Raw genomic sequence first — 27,298 nt, 5'->3', positions numbered from 1 at the left:
GCTTGGATATAACCCTCTTCAGTGATTTGGGTGGCATAGGCTGTGGTAACACAGCAAGTTTGCCCACTTCATGTACAGATATGAGCAGCAGCTGCAAGTCTGGTGCTGTATTTGTTACCCATCACTAATTATGCTTGAATGGAGTGGTATATTTGGTTATTTTAGAAGACAGTAAGAGTTAAAGCATTGACATGGGTCTGAAGTCACATCTGAAGGCCTAGATATTCTTCCAGAAGGACAATAGCGTTGTCAGATGGGTTTTTTCCAACAATCAATGATCATGGTCACCTTCGAAAGTAGCTTTCAATTTATACATTAAATTTAAATTCCACCAGCTGCCATGGTAGGATTTGCATCCCCTATTATTAGCCTGGATTACTAGTCCAGTGACATTACCACTGTCTGACCACCTTCCCTTAACATCCGGCTTCAAATCTGCACTTCAAAAAGGTACGTAATTGAATGTGAAGCCAGGCTGCACTTGTGAGCTGCCAATCTTTTTGGAGCAAGTCAAGTTCATAACAGAGGCAAGGGTTGGTTATAAAATTGCCAGAATGCCTCATCCTTTTTAACATTTGTCCCAGCTGGTGTTACAATTTCTCTCTGGGATTCCATTGGCACTGCAATCTCAGGCTTTGTAACAACCATTTCCGGCTTTGGATTAACTCGCTTTGGCTTGGGTACAACCCTCTTCAGTGATTTGGGTGGCTTAGGCTGTGGTAACACAGCAGGTTTGCCCACTTCAAGCACTGAGATAACCTTAGGCCAGTTCCTGGTTAACTTCGGCTGCTCTTCAATACGCTGCTGGAGGTTCCTCGACAGTCTCTCACAGGCAAGGAGTTCCGCAGTCCAGACACCTTTAAACAGCAGAATGAGGAAAGTGACCCAAACAATCGACCAATTTCTGTCCCTATCCCAGACAATTACTGACAATTTCTCAATCAAGAGTCTCCCTGCAGTGACACGCAAATGTCAGAGGTGGCTCAGTTGGTTACACTTTGGCCTTGTAATCAGAAGATAGATTCACATCCCACTCCAGAGAATGGAGCACAAAGATCCAAGGCTGACCCTCTCTAGGAGTGCTGCATAGTTGGAGATGCCATATTTCAGGTGAGTCATTAAAAGGTTCCACCAGCCCCCTTGCAGGATATAAAAGCCCCCCAAACAATTCGATGAATAAGGATCTTGATGTCTTCTTTAAGATTTGTTCTTTAACCAACACTAAACAAGTATAAAAATGGAGAATCAAAGGAAATTTAAAGGGGACGCTGAGAAAATGGCAGTGTGGGCAATTCATTGAGTAACCGAAGTGAGAAACTGTGAAGAGTAGGAGTGTAATTATTGTACATTTTGCATAAACTCTTGTTCATCTGACCTCCAGGCAATATAGAGCCATTCTGCTATACCGCTTCTGAAAGGACAACCATCTCAATCCAGGATTCAATCTACTTAAGCTTCGATGCACTGCCTCCTTAGCTATTATGACTGTAACTGCGTACATTGTTATCATTCAGTCAGAGAGGTCTACAGCAGAGAAAAGGGCCCTTTAGTCCATCAAGTTTGCACTGATCATAATCAACAATTCTAATCCCACTTTCCTGCACTTGGCATCCATTCTGCCAGAGGGGTGAGGAGAGGCAAGGTGAAGGCTGCTGGGAAGGCTGAGTTTTCCCACATTAAAAAAAAAAGAGTTGGCCATTCCCTCAACAATAAGTATACTGTTGTGGATACTGTTTGGGTGGGTGGGTGGAGGGTGAAATTTACCAGGGGAAAGCAGTGGGGTACAGGGAACTGCCACAGAGTCTGTCCCTGCTGCTCAGAAGGGGGAAGAGTAGTCATTGGGGACGCCGTAGTTAGGGGGACAGATAGGAGGTTTGTGGGGACGAGAGGGGCTCATGGTTGGTGAATTGCCTCCCAGGTGTCAGGGTTCGTGACGTCTCTGATAGTGTTTTTAGAATCCTTAAGGTGGAGGGTGAGCAGCCCCAAGTCGTGGTCCACATAGGCACCAACGACATAGGAAAAGAGATGGGGGTTTAAGGCAGAAATTCAGGGAGCTAGGATGAAAGCTTAGAGCTAGGACGAACAGAGTTGTTGTCTCTGGTTCTCTGGTTTGTTGCCCATGCCATGTGCTAGTGAGGAAAGGAATAGGGAGAGAAGAGTTGAACACGTGGCTATAGGGATAGTGCAGGGAGGGAAAGTTTTGGATTCTTGGATAATTGGGGCTCTCTCTGGGGTAGATGGGACCCCTACAAGCAGGATGGTCTTCATCTGAACCAGAGGGATACCAATATCCTGGGGGTGGAGAATTCACTAAGGCTATTGGGGTGTGTTTAAACAAATCCAGCAGGGGGATGGGAACAAAAATTGTAGTTCAAGTATAGAAAAGGTTAAGGGTAGAGAGGTCCAAAATCAAGTTTCAGGCATGCAAGATGGCACCAACAAGCAAGTCGTCGGTTTGAAGTGTGTCTACTTCAACTCCAGGAGCATCCGGAATAAGGTGGATGAACTTGCAGCATGGGTTGGTACCTGGGACTTCAATGTTGTGGCCATTTCAAAGACATGGATAGACCAGGGACAGGAATGGTTATTGCAGGTTCCAGGATTTAGATGTTTCAGTAAGAACAGAGATGATGGTAAAAGAGGGGGAAGTGTGGCATTGTTGGTCAAGGACAGTATTACAGTTGCAGAAAGGAGGTTTGGGGACTCGTGAACAGTAGTAGTATGGGCTGAGGTTAGAAACAGGAAAGGAGAGGTCAACTTGTTGGGAGTTTTCTATAGGCCTGCGAATAGTTCCAGCGATGTAGAGGAAATGATAGCAAAGATGATTCTCGTTAGAAGTGAGAGAGACAGGGTAGTTGTCACGGGGGAATTCAACTTTCCAAATATTGACTGGGAACACAATACTACGAGTACTATAGATGGGTCAGTTTTTGTTCAGTGTGTGCAGGAGGGCTTCCTGACAAAGTATGTAGACAAGCCAACAAGGGGCGAAGCCACATTAGATTTGGTACTGGGGAATGAGCCCGGCCAGGTGTTAGACTTGGAAGTAGGTGTGCACTTTGGTGATGGCGATCACAATTCTGTTATGTTTACTTTAGTAATAGAAAGGGATAGGTGTATACCACTGGGTGAGAGTTACAGCTGGGGGAAAAGGCAATTACAATGCGATTAGGCAAGATTTAGGAAGCAAAGGATGGGGAAGGAAACTGCAGGGGATAGGCACATTAGAAATGTGGAGCTTATTCAAGGAAAAGCTACTGTGTCCCCTAGATAAGTATGTACCTGTCAGGCCTGGAGGAAGCTGTAGAGCGCGCGAGATGTGGTTTACGAAGGAAGTGGAATCTCTGGTCAAGAGGAAGGTGGCGGCTTATGTTAGGATGTGATGTGAAGGCTCAGTTAGGGCACTTGTGGGTTACAAGGTAGCCAGGAAAGACCTAAAGAGAGAGCTCAAAAGAGCCAGGAGGAGACATGAGAAGTTGTTGGCAGATAGGATCAGGGTAAACCCTAAGGCTTTCTATAGGTATATAAGGAAGAAAAGAATGACGAGAGTAAGATTAGGGCCAATCAAGGATAGTAGTGGGAAGTTGTGTGGGGAGTCAGAGGAGATAGGGGAAATACTAAATGAATATTTTTCGACTGTATTCACTCTAGAAAATGACAATATGGTCAAGGAGATTACTGAGATACAGGCTACTAGACTAGGTGGGATTGAGGTTCACAAGGAAGAGGTATTTGAAATCCTGTAGAGTGTGAAAATAGATAAGTCCCCTGGACCGGATGGGATTTATCCTAGGGTCCTCTGGGAAGCCAGGGAGGAGATTGCCGAGCCTTTGGCATTGATCTTTAAATCGTCATTGTCTACAGGAATTGTGCCAGAAGACTGGAGGATAGCAAATGTGGTTCCCCTGTTCAAGAAGGGGAGTAGAGACAACCCTGGTAATTATAGACTAGTGAGCCTTACTTCAGTTGTTGGTAAAGTATTGGAAAAGGTTATAAGAGATAGGATTTATAATCATCTAGAAAAGAATAATTTGATTAGGGACAGTCAGCGCGGTTTTGTGAAAGGTAGGTCGTGCCTCACAAACCTTATTGAGTTCTTTGAGAAGGTGACCAAACAGGTAGATGAGTGTAAACTGGTTGATGTGGTGTATATGGATTTCAGCAAGGCATTCGATAAGGTTCCCCACAGTAGGCTATTGTACAAAATGCGGAGGAATGGGATTATGGGAGATATAGCAGCTTGGATCAGTAATTGGCTTGCTGAAAGACGACAGAAGGCGGTGGTTGATGGGAAATGTTCATCCTGGAGTCCAGTTACTAGTGGTATACCGCAAGGGTCGGTGTTGGGTTCACTGCTGTTCGTCATTTTTATAAACAACCTGGATGAGGGCGTAGAAGGGTGGGTTAGTAAATTTGCAGACGACATTAAGGTCGGTGGAGTTGTGGATAGTGACGAAGGATGTTGTAGGTTACAGAGACACTAAATAAGCTGCAGAGCTTGGCTGAGAGGTAGCAAATGGAGTTTAATGCAGACAAGTATGAGGTGATTCACTTTGATCAGAGTATGTGGAATGCAAAATACTGGGCTAATGGTAAGATTCTTGGTGGTGTAGATGAGCAGAGAGATCTGTGTCCAGGTACACAGATCCTTGAAAGTTGCCACCCAGGTTGACAGTTGTTAAGAAGGCACAGAGTGTTTTAGCTTTTATTAATAGAGGAATCGAGTTCCAGACCATGAGGTTATGCTACAGCTGTACAAACTCTGGTGTGGCCGCACTTGGGAATATTGTGTACAGTTCTGGTCACCACATTATAAGAAGGATGTGGAAGCTTTGGAAAGGGTGCAGAGGAGATTTACTAGGATGTTGCCTGGTGTGGAGGGGAGGTCTTACGAGGAAAGACTGAGGGCCTTGAGGCTGTTTTCATTAGAGAGAAGAAGGTTGAGAGGTGACTTAATAGAGACATATAAAATAATCAGAGGGTTAGATAGGGTTGACTGAAAGAGTCTTTTTCCAAGAATGGTGACAGCGAGCACAAGGGGGCATAGCTTTAAATTGAGGGGTGATAGATATAGGACAGATGTCAGAGGTAGTTTCTTTACTCAGAGAGCAGTAAGGGTCTTAAGTTCAGTATGTAGTATACTCTGAATCCCCATTCTATTGTTGTGGGATTTTTTAAAGTTCACTAATGAGTGAATTTGTTATGTAGGTGTCGCTGGCAAGCCAGTGTTTATTGCCCATTCTTAACTGGGGCAAGAAGAGTGAATCACATTGCTGTGGGTCCAGGGTCACATGCAGGTCACACCAGGTAACTAACAGATTTCCTTCCCCAAAGAACATTAACCAACCAGGTGTGATGACACTGGCTTTAAGAGGTGCACTTTGTTCTGGCATTTTATTTTTTGAAGAGAGGTTTTAAGACAGATGAGCTGTCTATTTGGATCCAATAAAATGAACAGCTTGAAGGACATTGGAATGTTTTTTTTAAATTGGAACAATAGAAGCAGGTTGAACATGTGGGTTAGGCTTCCAAAGGTCCAGAACTTAGTTTTTTTTAAGCTTTCAGCAGTTGATGCTGGGTGGGAGTTGCAGTACATCTCTCCCTGTTCTGAGTTTTATCTTTATGCTTTTCTTCCTAGACTGGAGAATTGCTTGTCAGATAATCTATTTTTCTAAATTTGCCTTTTGCCAAGGGTGGGTTTATGGAATGTTACTATATTGGAACAGTTAATTAGTAATAGTTACTGTATCTATTATTGTTAAGTTTTGATAGAGTTGTTATTCCAATTTCTTCTTTCACCTGGTGTATCTTAAAATACAGTGTATGAATAGTGTTCTCTTCAAACCTGTCAGTGACCAAATTGCATCTGGAACACAGTTGCCATGAGAAAACATTAGGATCGAGACCATCATAATATATTTTGAGGGTGTTTGGTCTAGTCATAATACAGATTATAGAGAACCAATTTATGACAAATCAACAACTGCTACATGGTCAGGTCTTTATTCCAGACTTCACTGACTTCAAATTTCACCATTTGCCATGCTGGGATTTGAACTCAATATTGGCCTGGGATTCTGGATTGCCAGTCCAGTGACATAACCAGTATGCTACCACGTGGCCTAATACAAGAGGAGTAATTTCCTTTTCACTCAACAGCATGTGTGCTACTGGTTGGCAAGAAAGGCCCACCCCTCCCCCTCCCCCAAAGATAAAACTACAGTAACTCAAAATAAGACTGATTCCTGGGGTGAAAGGATTGTCCTATGAGAAGATAGAGTAGGCTACATTTACATTCCCTTGAATTTAGAAATAAAATCATTTCATTGAAACAAAATTCTTTATGACCTTGATGGGGTGAATGCAAGAGCATGTTTCCTCTGGATGGAAAAGGGGTGACCACCTCCAGATAGCTGTTCATTATTGATAAGGAATTCCATTTGCAGTATTGTTAAAAAGAGATACACTAAAGCTATTCACCTTGAATTTTCTATTTGTTCAAAGCATGTAGGCATCACTAGCAAGGTCAGTATTTATTGCCCATTTCTAATTGCTCAGGAGGACAGTTAAAGAGTCAATCACATTGAGAGTCTGATGTCCACGAAAAGGACACACCAGAAAAGGTTGGCAAATTTTCTGAAGGACATTAAGGGTTTTCACAACAATTAACCGTGGTTACTTTCAGGCTAGGTTCTATTCCAGATTTTTATTGAATTCAAATTTCATCATCTGCTATAGTGAGATTTTAACCCACACCCTCAGAATATTAGTCAAGAGTTCTAGATTACTAGCCATTGACAGTGCCACTACCTCACCGCCTTCTTAGTCATCAAGACAATCACAAGAAGAGCAAATCACAAAGGAAGCAACAATTAATCTCTCATGGAGAAAAAAAGCTATTGATTGGTTGGCAAAATTGAGAAGACAACTCAGACAGACAATCTTAATATAAAGGCAGATCAGGCTCAAAGGACAATTCTGCTCCTTTTGCTCATGTTTTATGTCACTCATACTGGGTAGAACTCACTAAATAAGACAAAAATAAATTGGTAAAATAGCCTTTTATTTAAGATCAGTCCTATATCTGATTTTACGTTTATGGCTCATTTAATTCTGGAGCCAAAAAATCTTGGGATGGATCCAGTCAGATTTCTGCCTTTCTAAAGTAGATGAAAAGGATAATAGGGACTTCATAGGCTCCAAGGAACAAGCAATGTATACCCTGGTGGTCCAATGGGTATAGGAGTGGAGTCATGGGATTCAGGGTTACTCTAACAGCTCTCCTCCACTCAGCTAAGACCAATGTCTGCTGGAGTGAACTTTTGCAATTATTTTCAATTAGGGCAAATTATGACTAAAAACAAATTATTTTCAATTGCACAAAAACAAATAAGGTGTGGTTGCGTTTTCTTTGTTTTCTGTCCTTGGTAGTTTCAATTCTCCGAATGTTTCTCCAGCTCCCCTAATGCTTTCTTCAATTTCTGATGGATAATATTCATCTCAACCCAGTGACCTATAAAAATGAGACAGCCTTGCTAGAGTCACAATGCAAAACAAATCATTTTCCTTCATGATCATTTTTATGCAGTGCAGTGTTCAGGGGCGGGGTGGGGGAAAGAGTAGGATAGAGGGAAGAATTGGCTACCAATGATCTCCGACTTATCGCCAAGCTTTGAATGTAAAGCACCCAAGAACTTGTCCTTATTCACACCCTTCCAAAACCCTCTTCTCTGAACTAGAATGGAAAAGGTATCACTGTTTTGCCCAGCATGATTCATTGAATAATAAGGAGTTTCCCATTATTCAAAATTCCATCATTCTATTTCCTAGCAACCAAGATCGAGATCAAGCACAGCCTGGGGGCCACACTTGAACCATTTCTTAGAGGAAAACTGCCCAAGGCTTCACTCAACATATTTCTAGTCAACTAGCAAAATTGATCAGCTGAGCTTAAATAGTCAATAGGGCCTGGCGACAGCTCATGGCAGAATCAAAGAATCATAGAATTCCAACATGGTGGAAAGGAGGCCAATCAGTCCAACAAATCTGCACAGCCCCTCCAAAGAGCATCCCACCAGACCCCAACCCTATTTAAGAAACCTCACATTTCCTATGGAGAAAGTGAGGACTGCAGATGCTGGCGATCAGATTAGAGAATGGTGGTGCTGGAAAAGTACAGCCGGACAGGCAGCATCCGAGGAGCAGGAGAGTCGACAGAGTCATACAGCATGGAAACAGACCCTTCGGTCCAACCCGTCCATGCCGACCAGATATCCCAACCCAATCTAGTCCCACCTGCCAGCACCTGGCCCATATCCCTCCAAACCCTTCCTATTTATATCCACATCCAAATGCCCCTTAAATGTTGCAATTGTACCAGCCTCCACCACATCCTCTGGCAGCTCATTCCATACACGTACCACACTCTGCGTGAAAAAGTTGCCCCTCAGGCCTCTTTTATATCCTTCCCCTCTCACCCTAAACCTATGCCCTCTAGTTCTGGACTCCCCGACCCCAAGGAAAAGACTTTGTCTATTTATCCTATCCATGCCCCTCAATTTTGTAAACCTCTATAAAGGTCACCCCTCAGCCTCCGACACTCCAGGGAAAACAGCCCCAGCCTGTTCAGCCTCTCCCTGTAGCTCAGATCCTCCAACCCTGGCAATATCCTTGTAAATCTTCTCTGAACCCTTTCAAGTTGCACAACATCTTTCCAATAGGAAGACGACCAGAATTGCACGCAATATTCCAACAGATGCCTAACCAATGTCCTATACAGCCGCAACATGACCTCCCAACTCCTGTACTCAATACCCTGACCAATAAAGGAAAGTATACCAAACGCCTTCTTCACTATCCTATCTACCTGCCTCTCCACTTTCAAGGAGCTATGAACCTGCCTTCCAAGGTTTCCTTGTTCAGCAACACTCCCTAGGACCTTACCATTAAGTGTATAAGTCCTGCTAAGATTTGCTTTCCCAAAATGCAGCACCTCGCATTTATCGGAATTAAACTTCATCTGCCACTTCTCAGCCCATTGGCCCATCTGGTCCAGATCCTGTTGTAATCTGAGGTAACCCTCTTCGCTGTCCACTACACCTCCAATTTTGGTGCCATCTGCAAACTTACTAACTGTACCTCTTATGCTCGCATCCAAATCATTTATGTAAATGACAAAATGTAGAGGGCCCAGCACCAATCCTTGTGGCACTCCACTGGTCACAGGCTTCCAGTCTGAAAAACAACCCTCCACCACTACCTTTCAGCCAGTTCTGTATCCAATTGACTAGTTCTCCCTGTATTCCATGAGATCTAATCTTGCTGATCAGTCTCCCATGGGGAACCTTGTCGAATGCCTTACTGAAGTCCATATAGATCACATCTACTGCTCTGCCCTCAATCTTCTTTGTTACTTCTTCAAAAAACTCAATCAAGTTTGTGAGACATGATTTTCCACGCACAAAGCCATGTTGATTATCCTGAATCAGTCCTTGCCTTTCCAAATACATGTACATCCTGTCCCTCAGGATTCCCTCCAACAACTTGCCCACCACCGAGGTCAGGCTCACCAGTCTATAGTTTCCTGGCTTGTCCTGACCACCCTTCTTAAACAGTGACACCACGTTTGCCAACCTCCAGTCTTCCAGCACCTCACCTGTGACTATCGATGATACAAATATCTCAGCAAGAGGCCCAGCAATCACTTCTCTAGCTTCCCACAGAGTTCTCGGGTACACCTGATCAGGCCTGGGGATTTATCCACTTTTAACCGTTTCAAGACATCCAGCACTTCCTCCTCTGCAATCTGTACATTTTGCAAGATGTCGCCATCTATTTCCCTATAGTCTATATCTTCCATATCCTTTTCCACAGTAAATACTGATGCAAAATATTCATTTAGTATCTCCCTCATTTTCTGTGGCTCCACACAAAGGCTGCCTTGCTGATCTTTGAGGGGCCCTATTCTCTCCTTAGTTACCCTTTTGTCCTTCCTATATTTGTAAAAACCCTTTGGATTGTCTTTAATTCTATTTGCCAAAGCTACCTCATGTCCCCATTTTGCCCTCCTGATTTCCCTCTTAAATATACTCCAACTTTCTTTATACTCCTCCAAGGATTCACTCGATCTATCCTGTCCATACCTGACATATGCTTCCTTCTTTTTCTTAACCAAACCCTCAATTTCTTTAGTCATCCAGCATTCCCTATACCTACCAGCCTTCCCTTTCACCCTGACAGGAATATACTTTCTCTGGATTCTTGTTATCTCATTTCTGAAGGCTTCCCATTTTCCAGCCGTCCCTTCACCTCCGAACATCTGCCTCCAATCAGCTTTCAAAAGTTCTTGCCTTATACCGTCAAAATTGGCCTTTCTCCAATTTAGAACTTCAACTTTTAGATCTGGTCTATCCTTTTCCATCACTATTTTAAAACGAATAGAATTATGGTCGCTGGCCCCAAAGTGCTCCCCCACTGACCCCTCAGTCACCTGCCCTGCCTTATTTCCCAAGAATAGGTCAAGTTTTGCACCTTCTCTAGTAGGTACATCCACATACTGAATCTGAAAATTGTCTTGTACACACTTAAATTCCTCTCCATCTAAACCTTTAACACTATGGCAGTCCCAGTCGAGGTTTGGAACATTAAAATCCCCTACCATAACTACCCTATTATTCTTACAGATAGCTGAGGTCTCCTTACAAGTTTGTTTCTCAATTTCCCTCTGACTATTTTGGGGTGGGGGTGGGGGTGGGGGTGGGGGTGGGGGTGGGGGGGTGGTCTATAATACAATCCCAATAAGGTGATCATCCCTTTCGTATTTCTCAGTTCCACCCAAATAACTTCCCTGGATGTATTTCCAGGAATATCCTCCCTCAGCACAGCTGTAATGCTATCACTCATCAAAATCTCCACCTCCTCTTTTGCCTCCCTTTCTATCCTTCCTGTAGCATTTGTACCCTGGAACATTAAGCTGCCAATCCTGCCCATCCCTGAGCCATGTTTCCGTAATTGCTATGATATCCCAGTGCCATGTTCCTAACCATGCCCTGAGTTCATCTGCCTTCCCTGTTAGGCCCCTTGCATTGAAATAAGTGCAGTTTAATTTATTAGTCCTACCTTGTCCCTACCTGCCCTGACTGTTTGACTCACTTCTGTTCTCAGCTGTACCCGTCTCAGACCGATCTCTTTCCTCACTATCTCCCTGGGTCCCACCCCTCCACCTTACTAGTTTAAATCTTCCCTTTAACGCAGTTCTAGCAAATTTCCCTGCCAGTATATTAGTCCCCTTCCAATTTAGGTGCAATCCATCCTTATTGTACAGGTCACTTCTACCCCAAAAGAGATTCCAATGATCCAAAAATGTGAATTCTTTTCCCATACACCAGCTCCTCAGCCATGCATTCATCTACTCTATCCTCCTATTCTTGCCCTCACTAGCTTGTAGCACTGGGAGTAATCCAGATATTACTACCCTTGAGGACCTCCTTTTTAAAATTTCTGCCTAACTCTCTGTAATCTCCCTTCAGAGTCTCAACCTTTTCCCTTCCAATGTCGTTGGTTCCAATATGGACAGTGACCTCCTGCTGGCCCCTCTCCCCAGTGAGAACATTCTGCACCCTCAGACATCCTTGATCCTGGCACCAGGGAAACAACACACCATTCTGCTTTTTCTTTGCTGGCCACAGAAATGTCTGTCTGCATCTCTGACTACAGAATCCCCTAACACAACTGATCTCTTGGAAGCCAACATACCCCTCGTTGCATTAGAGCCAGTCTCAATACCAGAAACTTGGCTGTTCGTGCTACGTTCCCCTGAGAATCCATTACCCCCTACATTTTCCAAAACAGCATACCTGTTTCAAATTGGTATATCCACAAAAGACTCCTGCCCTAGGTGCCGACCTCTCTTACCCTTCCTGGAGTTAACCCAACTATGTGACTGTCTGAGACATCTCCCCCCTTCCTATAACTGCCATCCATCACATACTGTTGGCTTTGCAAATTCCTCATCGCTTCTGTCTCTCCAACCGACCCACTCGATCTGATAAGATTCGCATCCAACAGCATTTATGGTAGATTTAATCCGCAGTAACCCTTAAACTCTCTTTAAACTCCCACATCTGACAAGAAGTACATCTCACTGCAAAGGCCATTTTTACTCCTTCACAATCTACAGACTCAGAAAATAACACTGTCTTATTCCTCTACAAAACACTGCCCCAGGTTAAATTAATAGCTATGGCTTAAGTTTAATCAAGAGATTTATCTCCAAAAACATATAATCAAGAAAGAACCCACTGTACCCACTAATGCAGCCTCTCTCTTGGACAGACTTAAAACAACAATTAACTTATCTGATTCTGTGCTGTGAATTTCGCCCAACAGTTCCTCCAAGATTAGTTGTGAATTTCACTGTTTGTTAATTTTCCCAGATGCACTCCGATGTCCAGCGATACATGAATTCGGAGTGCCTCTGGGAAAATTAACAAACAGTGAAATTCACAACTAATCTTGGAGGAACTGTTGGGCGAAATTCACAGCACAGAATCAGATAAGTTAATTGTTGTTTTAAGTCTGTCCAAGAGAAAGGCTGCACTACTGGGTACAGTGGATTCTTTCTTGATTGTGTGTTTTTGGAGATAAGTCTCTTGATTAAACTTAAAATATAAGTTTCAGGAATAAGCCCTTCATCAGGAATGAGGCTTGTGGGTCAGGGCTGAGAGATAGTTGATTGTCCTGCTCCTCAGCTGCCGACTGACTGGCTGTGCTTTTCCAGCACCACACATTCGACTCCTATTTCCCACGGCTAATCCACCTAACCGGCACAGCTTTGGACTGTGGGAGGAAACTGGAGGACCCAAAGGAAACCCATGCAGACACGGGGAGATGGGCTACTGTCCGTCTGGAGTTTGCACAAAGGCTGGAATTGGACAGGGTCCCTAGTGCTGTGAGGCAGCAGTGCTAATCACGGTGCCACTCCTAGTGCTTAAATAGGGCCTGGATACATGCATAAAAAGGACTCCCATTCAGTGGGAAGGCTGGGCATTTGAGCATCAGTCACAGGCGGAAGAGGTTGGTGGGGAGGGGGCTGTGGTTGGGTGGTATGGGACTGACCGTCTTGACCAAGCGCATCTGTGGGTTAATTGCCTTCAGGATGACAGAAGCAGAGAAAGAGGTAGAACAAGAGTCTAACTCTCATCCCATTAGCTTTACTCGATCAGGCTTTGGTGTGACTTGATGCTGGAACAAAAGAACTATGTCTGCAGCAGAATAGCACATGGACAAATAAATTATACTGTACCCAAATGATCAGTCGTTCTACCATGCCAGTGGTCTGGGCTGCGCTTGAAACGGTGATGTACCTCCTTCGTGTAGGTAGATTGTACCTCGCTCTGCCATTTACCCGAGAAACCTGGCATCACAAATAACACAATAAGTCTGCCACATACAAAAGAAGAATTTCACTCAGCACCATTCGTACATTCCACCCAACTTGAAAAACTTCAGTAATCAGAAATTCACCTTCCACTGAAACTGACAGACTTGACCCAGAAGGGGAAACCCCGATATGGAGAAGTGACACAGGGAATGTTCACATTATCTACTGCAATCCCAAGCTTGAGCTCAGAATGGGTTGGACGTGCAAAGGTACAAAATGAAAGCAAACCTTTGGCCCCTCGAGTCTGTTCCTCCAAAAAGATGGTTTACGTATGTGTTTTGAACTACACATTCTCATCTACCGCCGATAACCCTCCATCCTCCGGCCCAACAAGAATCTATCCATTTCTGCCCCAAAAACATTTTGTGTCCTTTCCACCCTGGAAGGAAGCGGAGGCAAGCTCCCAAGTTGCACAACCTTCCAGAAAGAATTCTCATCTGTTTTCAATTCTTCAAGTTCTGAACTGACCCACAAGAGGAAAAGTCCTTTCTATATTCATCTTGTCAAGACCATTCACAGGACCTTCTACACTACAATAAAGTCAGCCCTCACTAAACACTCGTGGAAACAAGATCAGCCTGTCCAACAAATTCTCATTAAACAACCCTCTCATTCTAAATCATCAATCTGGTCACCCTCCTAACCATATTTACACCCTTGAAACCAAATCCTTACACATTATTTGTTATATGGTCTCAACATCCCCTATATAATTGAAAAACATCAATTACCATTGCAGGATTGGAATCCATATCTCAACAGCATCAGCATAACTGTCTCCCTTACTACTCCATCATCTCCCTGCTATTCAGATTATACTCAGGCAATTGCTTTCAGAAACAGGTATTTTTGCTCTGTTATACTAATCACCATTTCTCTCTCTTTCCCCCCCCCCCCCCACCCCCTTCCTCAGAAAAATCATGTTCTAAGACAGAAATAGAGGAAATGATCCTTGATCAATTTGTTTTGAATAAAAGCTCTACATAGTTACCAAACCTTATTCTAGAAGTCAAGTCACAGGAAAAATGAAGGCATCTGCATTCATGATCTGAATAATTGCAACAAACATCAAGGATTCGCAATCACAAGTTAGCTATATCAGAGTGGAGTTAGCTATCTCAGAGTGGTGATGGTTTTTAAACTGACCAGACTGACAGATGTGTCTTCTGACAGTCAGGCGGCGATTTGCATCAAGGACAGACATCAAATAGTTGGGTTAGATGAATATTATGGTGCCAAAGGGCTGAAAAAATTCGCATTACCCAATATCCATCCTAATCAATGCCACAGCAACTCCTCATGTAGGACAGCCCTATCCTTAGTCTGGTCAAAATCTAAAACAAACAGACTGGGAAATCGCACCTATAAAATGTTCTTGTTTTCATAGAATGCAGAAGGGTACCATTCTGCTAGCAATGCCTATTCTGGATCTCCAAAAAAAAGGCAAGCAGTTGCGTTTAATCCAGCCACACCAATTTAATATACTCATAACCCTGTAAGCTCTTTGTCCTCAAGTACCCATCCAACACTTTTAAAAAATTTATAGCATCAGCTTGCAACATGTAACTTGAGTTTAAAATTACAAAGAACGGACATGTATTAGAATAACACACCTTTTGTGGCCTCAACATTCCCTAAAGTGCTCTACAATCTAATGAAATACTTTATGAAAGTACAGGATCTCTAAAAGAATGAATGTTCCAGTTATAATAAAGTGAATACTTTGTGTAGACGTGTGGAATGAATTGGCAGTACCTGGAAAGATGTTGCATCGGAGAGGATAGCCTATCTTTTCATACCAACTTATTTCATCACTGCGTTGCTCCTGTGGTTGTACTGAGGGAACCTCCGAATCAGAGCTCTTTGCTGGCATCTCTTTTTCCCTCAAGAACTCCTTAACCTTCACAGAAACAAGAAGCAGGATAGCTTAATGAACAGATAAATCACATAAGCTCTCTTTCTCGCTCCAATTCCCTCTTGCCAGCAGGAGACACCTTCACAGGTATGGAATTGCACCACAGGTTACCAGCCACCTTAATCATTTCATGCAAAATGACCAATATTCACATTAACCCACAATGTTGGAGATGATTTCCTCATGGATGGCAACACAGTCAGTCAATCTACATTCTCCTGTAATAGACAGGCACCCAGCAATACCAAGCAGAAGTGGGTACTGTAGATGCTGGAGATTAGAGTCAAGATTGGAGCGGTGCTGGAAAAGCACAGGAGGTCAGGCAGCATCCGAGGAGCAGAAAAATCAACATTCCAGGCAAAGAGACCTTCATTCCTGATGAAGGTTATTTTGCCTGAAACAGATTTTCCTGCTCCTCTGATGCTGCCTGATCTGCTGTACTTTTCCAGCACCACTCTAATCTTGACCCAGCAATACTAGCTAACCTCAGTGTAGACCTACAGCAATGCAATTTACTGAAGACCCAATCGTACAGTCTCAGCTCATGGTTACTGGCCTGGGTGTTGTACTACAAAATTCGAAAGCTTCTGTATCTTTTCATCCCTTGTCATTCTTACAGTTTCAACCCCTGAAAAACTGGTTAGCACTGCTGCCTCACAACACCAGGGTCCCAGGTTCGATTCCAGCCTTGGGCAACTGTGTGTGGAGTTTGCACAATCTCCCAGAGTCTGCGTGGGTTTCCTCCAGGTGCTCCAGTTTCCTCCTACAGTTGAAAGATGTGCAGGTTAGGTGAATTGGCCATGCTAAATTGTCCATAGTGTTAGGTGCATTAGTCAGAGGGAAAAAAAATTGGTCTGGGTGGGTTACTCTTTGGTGGATCGGTGTGGACTTGTTGGGCCGAAGAGCCTGTTTCCGCATTGTGGGGAATCTAATCTCATCATAAATATCAGAATTATGACAGTTAACCTCACATCGTAGCAGGGGTACTTATTGTAAAAATTAAAAAAGGTAGGGTGGGGAAAATAGACAGAAGTCAAAGAGGAGAAAAGAGTATTCACTTAACAATTTAGGCAACAGCAATAAATTAATGTACAGCAAGATTCCATAGACTATATCATGAAGAGATAAAAAAGCGGAGATAAAAAAATCGCTCCAGAGTATCTGGCATAACCCCCTTACTCTTCTTTGAATAACGTAACAGGATCTTAGAAGACTGTGTCATCAATGTTAGATAGGACCTCAAATTTAAAATGAACCTGAAAGATGGCCTTTCCAAAACTGTAGCACTCCCTCCGTACTGCAAAAGGGTGGTCTACTTGATTATACATTCGCATCTTTGGAGTGCAACTTAAGAGTCTCCACCTAATGGTGCTGAGCTGAGAGTGCTACCCATTGAGCCATGACTGAAATATCCAGTGACATTACTGCAAAGTTACCATCCCCATCGTCCACCAAGTTAGGTGCGAAAACCAACTACACAAGTACTCTTTCCACACTAACCTCGTCATCCGCGAGCAGCTCATCCACAACATGGGTTCTAAACTTGTGCTTAATATTTTGGGGAATTATACACTCGACTTCTGGACTGGGGGGCTGCTGCAGAGCCACACACAACGGTGACTGTGTGCCATCGGTCATCGCACTTGGTGTGCAAGGCACAGATCTTTCTCTGTCAATTTGCCGCCCAGTGATTCTTCCAGCAAGAGAGGTTTTAAGAGATCTCTTTGGTTCAGAGCTGTCGTCCCTAACATCCTGTTTGATGTCATTGGTATTTCTGGATTTTGGGCTCGTCGTTCTCAATAAATCAAGGCAATTCTTGGATTTAGGAATGTTTACAGATTCAGGCTTGTACTTGTGCTGTTCCAACTGATTATGTGGCTGTGCATCGCTTGGCACAGTGGCAACTTTTTGTTCTTCTTCTGATAACCCTGTAATTAAGAGAGAAGGAAAAGACTTGCATTTACACAGTATCTTTGAACTGCAATTTTGCATCTCAAAGCACTTCAGCTTTTGAAGTTTATTCACTGCTGCAATGTATAAACATGGAAATAGTGAACAGATAATCTGCTTTTTTTGTGATATTGATTAAGAGAAACATTGGCCAGGTCAGAGAATAATTCTGCTTTTTCAAAATTCACACCACAGGATCTTTTACATCTGTTCAAAATGGGCTGAGGTTCAACATCTCTTCAGAAAGATAGCACCTCCAGCAACACAGCATTCCTTCAGGATTATACTTAAGTGTTGATCTTTGATCTTTGTAATCATCCATGAAGCCCAATTTGAACCCACAATTTATGGCTCACAGACAAGATTTCTGATGATTGACAATTGCTGATTGAAGGTGATGCAGTTTTAAGTTAATTTAACCTGGTTGTGTTTTTTTTTCATGGCAGAGGTGCTGAGCAGTCTACCAGAATCACTAAAGTGAGCAGCTTGAGACACCTTGGCTCTTCTTTTTAAAAGTTGGAATAAGAGAAGCAGCCTGAATGGTGCAGCTGAACTCCCACACAACAAGGATTTTAGTTTTGGGCAATTGCTGTCGGGGTCTTGAAGTAGAAAGTCTTTTTTGCCCTTATCTCGGTTACCATAAGACATAGGAGTGGAAGCAAGGCCATTCAGCCCATCGAGTCCATGCCACCATTCAATCATGGCTGATGGCCATTTCAACTCCACTTCCCCGCATTCTCCCCATAGCCCTTAATTCCTTGTGACATCAAGAATTTATCAATCTCTGCCTTGAAGACATTTAGCGTCCCGGCCTCCACTGCACTCTGCGGCAATGAATTCCACAGGCCCACCACTCTGGCTGAAGAAATGTCTCTGCATTTCTGTTCTGAATTTAGCTCCTCTAATTCTAAGGCTGTGTCCATGGGTCCTACTCTTCTCGCCTAACGGAAACAGTTTCCTAGCGTCCACCCTTTCAAGCCACGTACAGCCAAGAAGCTGGGGGTCTGTCTCGCATGCAACTCCTGTAGCAGGCAATCTGTTTTCCGAAGTTGTCTTTTTCCAAGGGTGTGATTATAGGATATTACTATATTGCAACAGTTATTGTGCAGTCTGTTCTGCTATAACCTGTTTTTCTTCAATGCAAATTGGCCATAATGTGATTGATGCATTTAAATCATTTGTAGAAAGTGAACTTTCCTTACATGTTTTGGCTATAATGTGACTCTGGTCCCATTGGTTTAAATTGTGCTGCTATTACACAATTTTCTTATTGCACTGGAACAGAAATATTGCAATATATCAGAACAGACTATCTATTATTCTGTTAAGTTTTCCAATAGAATAGAGTTGTTCCAATTATCTTTGTTGTATTTTAACTATTGTAGATGAATAAAGTGTGTTTTGCTTTAAATCCAGTAGTTTGACCAATTGAATTGCATCTGAAATACAACACCTTAAATTTACCTTTAAGAATAATAAGTTTGGGTCTAGACTACCTAATGAATATTTTGAGGGGTTTGATCTGCTCCATAACATTTTTGTCCTTTCTTGTGGGTATTGAGAGCTAGGCAGCACTTAATGCCCATCCCTAATTGCCCATAGAGCAGCTAAGAGCCAACCACGTTGCTGTGGGCCTGGAGTTACATGGAGACCAGACTAGATAAGGATGATCGTTTCCTTCCCCAAAAAGGACATGACCGAACCAGATGGGTTTTACTGACAATTGGCAATGGATTCATGGTCATAATTAGACTTTTCCAGATTTTTTTTTAAAAACTTGAACTCAAATTCTACCATCCGCTATGGCAAATTCAAACCTGGGTTCCAGAACATTACCTGGGTCTCTGGATTAACAATCCAGCAATAATACCACTAGGCCATTGCCTCCCCCATTTACAATAATTTTACAACATGACAACAAAAGAAGACTGGCAACATAAGAACTAGAAGGCATGCTGGGCTACACAATTTCATTTCAGTGGTGGAAGGAGAGTTTGAATTTCGTCTGAATTATTGACTGCCCAATTCGCTTTCGCCTATTGTGAAACCCTTGCCCTAGAGTATGACCAGTATTTATAGCTTTTCCATTTGCACTTAACCACTTGGATGTCAGATAGGAAAGGGAATCTCAATCTCCTGTTATTCAACAGGAGATACTAAGTTGAGGCTTGCCATAACTAACTGATGCAAGACACATATCATGTTTTACATTAAAAATTACTAGGCTAACTATCGGGGAGGTACCACAGGTACAAGGCTATTTTGCACTCAACATCCACTTGTGCATTTGTTGAAACATTCCTGATGAAGGGCTTATGACTGAAATGTGGATTCTTCTGCTCCTCAGATGCTGCCTGACCTGCTCCATTTTTTCCAGTACCACACTCTCGACTCTGATCTCCAGCATCTGCAGTCCTCACTTTCACCTAATGTATTTGGAACATAGGACACAATGTTACAGCGCAGTACAGGCCCTTCGGTCCTCAATGTTGCATCGACATGTAGAATTAATCTGACGCCCGCCTAACCTACGTCGTTCATTATGCATATGGTTGCCTAATGCCCATTTAAATGCACTTAACTTCAGCGAGTCTACTACCATTGCAAGCAAGCCATTCCACGCCCCTAACTACTCTGAATAAAGAAACTGCCCCTGATATCTGCCTTAAATCTATCACCCCTCAATTTAAAGTTATGCCCCTGCGTGTTAGCCTTCACCATCAGAGGAAAAAGCCTCTCACTGTCCACCCTATCTAACCCTCTGATTATCTTTTTTGTCTCAATTAAGTCACCTCCCAACTTTTCTTCTCTCCAATGAAAACCGCCTCAGTTCCCTCAGCCTTTCCTCCATTCCAGGCAACATCCTAGTAAATCTCCTCTGAACCCTTTCCAAAGCTTCCACATCCTTTATAATGCAGTGACCAGAATGGAATGCAATACTCCAGGTACAGCCTTACCAGTGTCTTGTACAGCTGAAGCATGACTTTGTGGCTCAGAAAAGCAATCCCCTACCAATAAACGCCAACACACCATACGATTTCTTAACAACCCTATCAACCTGGGCAGCAACTTTCAGGGATTTATTCACCTGGACACAGATCTCTTTGTTCATCTACACTGCCAAGTATTTTGCCATTAGCCTAGTACTCTGCATTCCTGTTATTTCTCCCAAAGTGAACTACCTCACTTTCCCGCATTAAACTCCATTTGCCACTTCTCTGCCCAGCGCTGACGATCTGGAGACCCCAATGGGGTCTCTTGGTTTCACAATTGGTCAACAAACACTCACAATTGGTCTGGCTTTTAAGACTTCACTCTATTTTTTATATGGTTGGGCACAAAGTGCCCAGAAACAGTTTATACACTTTTGTGTTCCTCAGAGGAGCTGTGCACATGGTTTAAAACAAAAACATCTTTATATCTTTCTTAAAGGAGGATGCAGGCCATGATCGCATAGTACATTCAAACAATTACCAATCAATATACAATACCACTTTTTTGACATTACTTAGTCCAATGATATTTCCTGGGAACCAACTTTGTTTTCCAACACTTAGACCACCCTTCTCTCACTAACTGAGCCACTGCACCAGCACCTGAAGGTCAGTTAGGATGGCCAATAATGTTTTGTCTTGTTTAGTTATTTCTATGCTGTAAAGAGAGCATTGCCTGCTAATCGCTATTGAAGCAGACGGTGGTTAGTCAATTATGCAGCTTTGCAGAATTAGCAGTTAATAGCTTAAAAGTCATTTTATGTAGCTTTAGCAGAACTGTCAATTTGCAACCTAGAAGCAATTTTGTCATGTTATTTGCATTGAGAAGCCATTTTATTACCACCCAAGTTATTAAGAGCATCTGTACTCAGGTTTCAGATCCTCAGCTCTGCACCTTATCTATGTTCCCCTGTAACCCACAGCATCCTTCAGCACTATCCAGAACTCTGCTTACCCTTAGTGTCACCTGCAAATTTACTAACCCATCCTTCTATGTCCACATCCAGACCATTTACAAAAAAAGTGACAAACAGCAGTGGCCCCATAACAGATCCTTGCAGCACACCATTGGTAACTGAGCTCCAGGGTGAACATTTCCCATCAGCCACCACTGTTGATTTTCAGTTAGCCAATTTCTGATCCAATTCACTAAATCACCTTCAATTCCAAAACTCCATATTTTAAGCAATAGCGTACTGTGTGAACCTTAAACACCTTGATTGATCTTGCTTTATGGATTAATAAGACATTAGGAAGACCTCATGTACTCTTCAAAATTGTTCCATAGAATAACTTTCGTGCGAGAGATCGCAACCCAACAGTGCTAAGTTTTGCGTAGTCCTATTTATGCTTCAACTCAACTTGACTGAGACATGAAAAGCTCCACAGAGCTTTTAATGAACATTAAACCAAACTTCTACAGACAGATACCATAGGAAGAAGGTATTATTAATTAGACCAGAACTTATTGCCCCATCCTTGTAGTTCCTAAGCAGAAGTGAGTCATCTTCTTGAACCACAGCAATCTACACAGTCCTGTTCTGTATAGAGTTCCAGATTTTGATCCAGTGACAATGAAAGCACTACAGTATAGTTCCAATTCAGGAAGGAGAGAGACTTGGAAGGGAACTTGCAGATGATGGCATTCTTAGGTGTCTGCTAAGCTTATTCTTCTTGGCAGCAGTAGTGATCACAGGCTTTATTTTGGGGGTGGGAGGTGGTGGCGGTGGTAGTGCACTGCTAAAGGAGATTTGACAATTGTTGCAGTTTATCTTGTACTTGGCATACTACTCCACACACTACTCCACACAGTGCAGCAGTGGCGGCAAAAGAGTGAACAAAGATAGCGGATGGGGTGCCAATCAAGCATGCTGCTTTGCCCGGATGTCAAACTCGAGTGTGGTCATCGTCACACTCATCCCACCACGTACAGAGTAATCCATCACATTCCTGACTTGTGCCTCAAATGTTGGGAAAACTTTGAATAAATCAGAAAGCAAGTTACTCTTTGCAGAATTGTCATCCTCGGACCTTTTTCCTTGTAGTCACCATATGTGTGAGGAATGAGAGATAGGAGGTGTAGGCGTAAGTGTTAGCAAATGTGTGGTGAGTGAAGCCACCTAAATACTCCATTGTCCAGCACAATAGCACTCCTCAGGGATACGATGCCTACGTGCAGGACAGGGTGTTGGATACCTGCCTCATCAGCCTGGACCAGAAGAAAGCCTTTGACAGGATATCACATACATATGAGAGGGGTTATCTCCAAAAATGGGCTTTGGGGAGGGAATCAGAAATTGGATCAGACTGCTCTACACCAACATTGATTGAGACTGCACTGACAATGGGTGGGAATCAGATAGCTTCCCAGTCAGATCTGGAGTCAGGCAGGGTTGCCCTCTCTCCTGCCTTGTTTGTGTGCTGCATAGAGCCATTTGCCAAGTACATCAGGAAGGATGCGAGCCTGACAGGAGTGACTATTCTTGGCAGCAGGGGCCTGCAGGTTAAGGCCTCATGTACATGGATGATGTCACTATTTTCTGCTCGGATATGCTGTCTGTGCACAGACTCACGTGCATAGGTGACCAGTTCGAACAGGCCTCGGGGGCCAAGGTAAACCGAGGCAAGAGCGAGGCCATGCTTTTCGGGAACTGGGCCAACCCCTTCACCGTCAGGACTGACCACCTGAAGGTGCTGGGTATTTGGTTCGGGGTGGGGGGGGTGGGTGGGGGAGCTGGGGCGTGTGCCAAGTCTTGAGGGGAGTGTATCAAGGAAGTGAGGCAGAAACTGGGCAGATGGAAGCTACAGTCACTCTCCATTGCGGGGAAAAAACCTGGTCATCAGGTGTGAGGCACTGTCATTGCTGTTATATGTGGCACAGATCTGGCCTATTTCTAGGACATGTGCAGTCGCAGTCACCCAGGCCATCTTCCGTTTTATATGGAGATCAAAGATGGCCAGGGTCCAAAATGACTCGATGTATAAAGATCTGGGCAACAGGGGAAACAAACACACCAAACGCCACCCTCACCCTGATGGCCACCTTTGTGCATACACCGGATCCCCGGTACACAAACACCAAGTGTCACTACGTACTGAGGTTCTACCTGTCCCCGGTGTTGCGAAGGATGAGCCTGGCCTCGCTGCCACGGAACGCTCCGAGTAGTTGGACCTGTCCTTCATGGAGAAATTTAAGAAAAACACCTTTGACCACAAGTCCATCAGGAAGTCGTCAGCACATAGTGCCCTCGAGACCCTTTGGGAAAAGGAGAGGGCGGATCCTGTTGAGCGGTTCCCTGAGCAGACTGTCAAAGCCATTTGGCAGAATGCCTCATCGCCAAAACTTTCCAACAAGCACCAAGACATGGCTTGGCTGGTGGTGAGAAGGGCTCTGCCTGTGAGATCCTTTATGCACGCCTGGACTCTCTGCCGCACCCCACGCTGCCCTCGAAGCGGCTGTGGAGGGGACGAGACTGTCACACACCTCTTTCTGGAATGTGCCTACACAAAGGAAGTCTGGAGAGGAATGCAGTGGTGTTTGTTGAGGTTCGTCCTGAGCAGCGCCGTGACACTGGACTCCATGCTCTACGGTCTGTTCCCCGGGATGCACACCGAGACGAACATCAACTGTGCCTGGAGGATCATCAACTCTGTGAAAGACGCTCTCTGGTCTGTCCAAAACCTGTTGATCTTCCAGCTGAAGGAGCTGACCCCGACTGAGTGTTGCAGACTGGCACTTTCCAAGGTCCAGGACTACGTGTTGAGGAACGCACTGAAGCTTGGGGCAGTTGCCGCCAAGGAACCGTGGGAAAAGACCACCGTGTAACATCTGCCTGCCAAAGAACAGGGGGGCCCATGCAGTAAGGGGGCTCCGCTGACGCCTCAGCTAAATATATGGATAGTAAATGTACAGACCCGTGTATACAAATGATTACTTGATTCCTGTATGCAAAGAAATGGAATGTTTATGTATGTATGACATGACCAATTGTACAGATTGTCTAAATATTTACGAATAGTATATTTTTGAAATAAAAAATAGTAAACAAATGATAGAATCCCACTTGCCTTAAATTTACAACATGGTTAAGAGCACAGCCACTGTACAAATCCAAACATAAATCATTCTAGCCCACATAGTTGTTTTACCTTTGTAGAAACCTTTGCTATCCAACGTTGTACCAAAGAGGGATCGACCAGGGTACCTCTGGCCTCCAGTGTTGAGAGTTTTGGGTTTTGTCAGCTGATCTAGAAAAAAAAGTTAATTTTATTTTGCAAAGGAACTTTAAAAGCTATGCTTGGAGAGAGGTCATTGTGCACTTCCCAGCTTTAAATAGGCCTCCCATTACGCTTAACTCTCAAAATGAAGGCCTCTCTGCATAAGACAAGCATTTCAATTCACACACATTTAGGTAAGCACAGTGGCTCAGTGGTTAGCACTGCCACCTCACAGCGCTAGTGACCCAAATTCGATTCCAGCCTCAGGTGACTATCTGTGTGGAGTTTGCACATTCTCCCAGTGTCTGCGAGGGTTTCCTCTGGGTGCCCCGGTTTCCTCCCACAGTCCAAAGATGTGCAGGTTAGGTGAATTGGTCATGCTAAATTGCCCATAGTGTTAGGTGCATGGGTCTGGGGGAGTTACTCTTCAGAGGGTCAGTGTGGACTTGTTGGGCCGAACGGCCTGTTTCCACACTGTAGGGAATCTAATCTAAGCTCTCACAAAGCATACTTAATAGCCAGATTTCATTTTTACTTCTCCAAAACTGTAATGAGTTTCCCCACCTTATGTAATAGAAATAATTCAGAGGGACACAGCTGGAATTGGAAAAACTCAGAGGCCAGCATGATGGCTCAGTGGTTAGCATGCACCGCTGTGAGGTTAGCAGGTTTGATTCCAGCCTCGGGTGACTGTGTGGAGGTTTCACATTCTGTGTCAGTGTGGGTTTCTTCTGGTGACCTGGTTTCCGCCCAGTCTAAAGATGTCGTTAGATAGTTTGGCCATGCTAAATTGTCCATTATGTATGGTTTAGATGGGTTAGCCATGGGAAATGCAGGATTACAAAGGACAGGGTGCATTCCAGTAGGGTGCTTAATGGAGGGTTGGTGTGGACTTGATGGGCTGAATGGCCTGCTTCCATATTGTAGGAATTCCATGATCCTATAAAAGAAATAGCTGTAGGAATGTGCATTCTACTCTTCAGTAAGATCATAACTGGTAACATTATTTGTTTTTCCCTTGTTCCTGGTAGAGATGGCTGCAGGTTATGGCTAGGCTTACTTATCTTCATGATCTTTGTAAACCATCTTTAAGCAGAACGAGAGATCGCCAAAATAAGCCAGTGCTGGGTTTGTCCGGGAAACCTCGGTTGATGAAATCCTTATATTTGCAGTGCAGCTTAAGCTCCCACTCCCAGTGGCGGTCATTTGCTGCTTTCCTTTGTACAGTATTAACAACAGTTCATTCCCCAAACACCTCCCTTAGGAATTGGATTATGATGAAACATAACGAGTCTGTTGCCTCTCTCTAGTTATGGAGCTGTCCTCTGCCTGTTCCAGAAATTTCGATTCTGGATTAAAATTAGTCTTTTAGATTAGATTCCCTATAGTGTGGAAACAGGCCCTTCAGCCCAACAAGTCCACACCAACCCGCTGAACAGTAACCCACCCAGACCCATTCCCTATATTTATCCCTGAATAATGCACCTAACTGTGGACAATTTAGCATGGCGAATTCACCTGACCTGCACATCTTTGGATTGTGTGGAGGAAACCCACACAGACACGGGGAGAATGTGCAAACTCCAGACAGTCGCCCGGGGCAGGAACTGAACCCAGGTCCTGGCGTCGAGAGGCAACAGTACTAACTGCTGTGCTACAATGCCACCCCTACTTTCAGTGCACACAGTCTCTAAGCTTCCCTGATCTCAAACTACAATGTGCCTTCCCACACTTCTGATTACAAAAATATTTTGCAATAGCTTTGTGACACGTTGCAGGTTTTTTTTAGAAAAGTTAAAAAAACTTAGCCAGTGTTTGCCTCTTCGGATTTCTGACATTGCTGGAGCCAGCTCTACAGTGAAACCGAGAGTTTAAATTCATCCAAGTAGAATCGGGGATAATGGGAAAAGGTATTACCTGTAATTGCAGCCGTTTCCGAAACTGGAAAAAGACAAAAAAAAAGCATCAATTGGTTAATTTTTGTATCATTAACAATTTTGCAAAACATTTCGCGATTTTAGGTTTTCAGGTCGTAGTCGTTACCAACCTTGAAACTGAGGACACTCAGGATCCATTGTAGCTCCCAGTGATGGCTGCGGCTTGTCCAATGCGGCTGCAGTTACAAGGTCTTCAAGTTACCAATCGGGACGGTCTGTCCAAGAGCTCTACCAACCAACAGCGTCGTACTCATCACGTGCAGCTCGAATGTATCGGACGTTGCCAGAGCAACAGTAATGAATATTCGATTGAAGTGTAGCATACTACTAGAATGGAAACAGGACTCCCTTCTCAGACTGTTGGAACTGGAGTTATTGTTAATACCGGGAACAGATTTGTCAGTCCCTCCCGAGATTCTCCGGCATTTTCCGTTTTTCAAATCTCCCTCTAGCATTTTAACGCCAAATCTTAAACAAGTAATCTTGAACTGCTTCGGGCAAAAGACAGACCATTAAATCTTCCAACTAGAATGAGTGTAGCATAATGCAGGTCTGGGAATCTGAAACAAACACAGAAAATGAAGAAACTGCAGTATCGGTGGCGTGCGAAACAGTTCACTTTTCCCACTGCATGTGAAGTACACATACCAGACTCGAAACCCTTACTCGATTTGTCTTGCCGCGGGCGCTGCTGAGCTTCTCCAGCAATTGTGTGTTTTAGGTACAATCACATTGAAAAGACATCTGGTATGTGAAGGGAAAGGGGTTTAAAAAGGGATATGGGCCAAGTGCTCGCAAATCGGACTGGATTTAGGATATGTGGTCGGCGTGGACTAGTTGGATC

At 43.8% G+C, this 27,298-nt stretch overlaps 1 protein-coding gene across 2 annotated transcripts; it reads right to left on the bottom strand.

The window, feature by feature from the left end:
- Positions 1–334: 334 nt before the first annotated feature.
- On the bottom strand, positions 335–26,942 carry LOC140489269 (ciliary microtubule inner protein 4-like). Of its 2 annotated transcripts, none has more exons than XM_072588635.1 (7): positions 26,565–26,942; positions 26,435–26,458; positions 24,449–24,547; positions 16,857–17,284; positions 15,197–15,341; positions 13,304–13,414; positions 335–857 (listed from the first exon to the last, which is right to left on the bottom strand). In XM_072588635.1, exons 1-7 carry the CDS (start codon positions 26,590–26,592, stop codon positions 517–519), a joined length of 1,176 nt encoding a protein of 391 aa, XP_072444736.1. In that variant the 5' UTR covers positions 26,593–26,942; the 3' UTR covers positions 335–516. The 2 variants fall into 2 exon arrangements, with proteins under 2 accessions (XP_072444736.1, XP_072444737.1); XM_072588636.1 differs by lacking the exon at positions 335–857 and adding an exon at positions 7,043–7,513 and having other exon boundaries at positions 26,565–26,933.
- Positions 26,943–27,298: the final 356 nt, after the last annotated feature.

This window comes from Chiloscyllium punctatum, chromosome 18, assembly GCF_047496795.1.
Source record: "Chiloscyllium punctatum isolate Juve2018m chromosome 18, sChiPun1.3, whole genome shotgun sequence".
NCBI lineage: Eukaryota > Metazoa > Chordata > Chondrichthyes > Orectolobiformes > Hemiscylliidae > Chiloscyllium > Chiloscyllium punctatum.
This window is presented reverse-complemented; position numbering and strand designations above follow the sequence as displayed.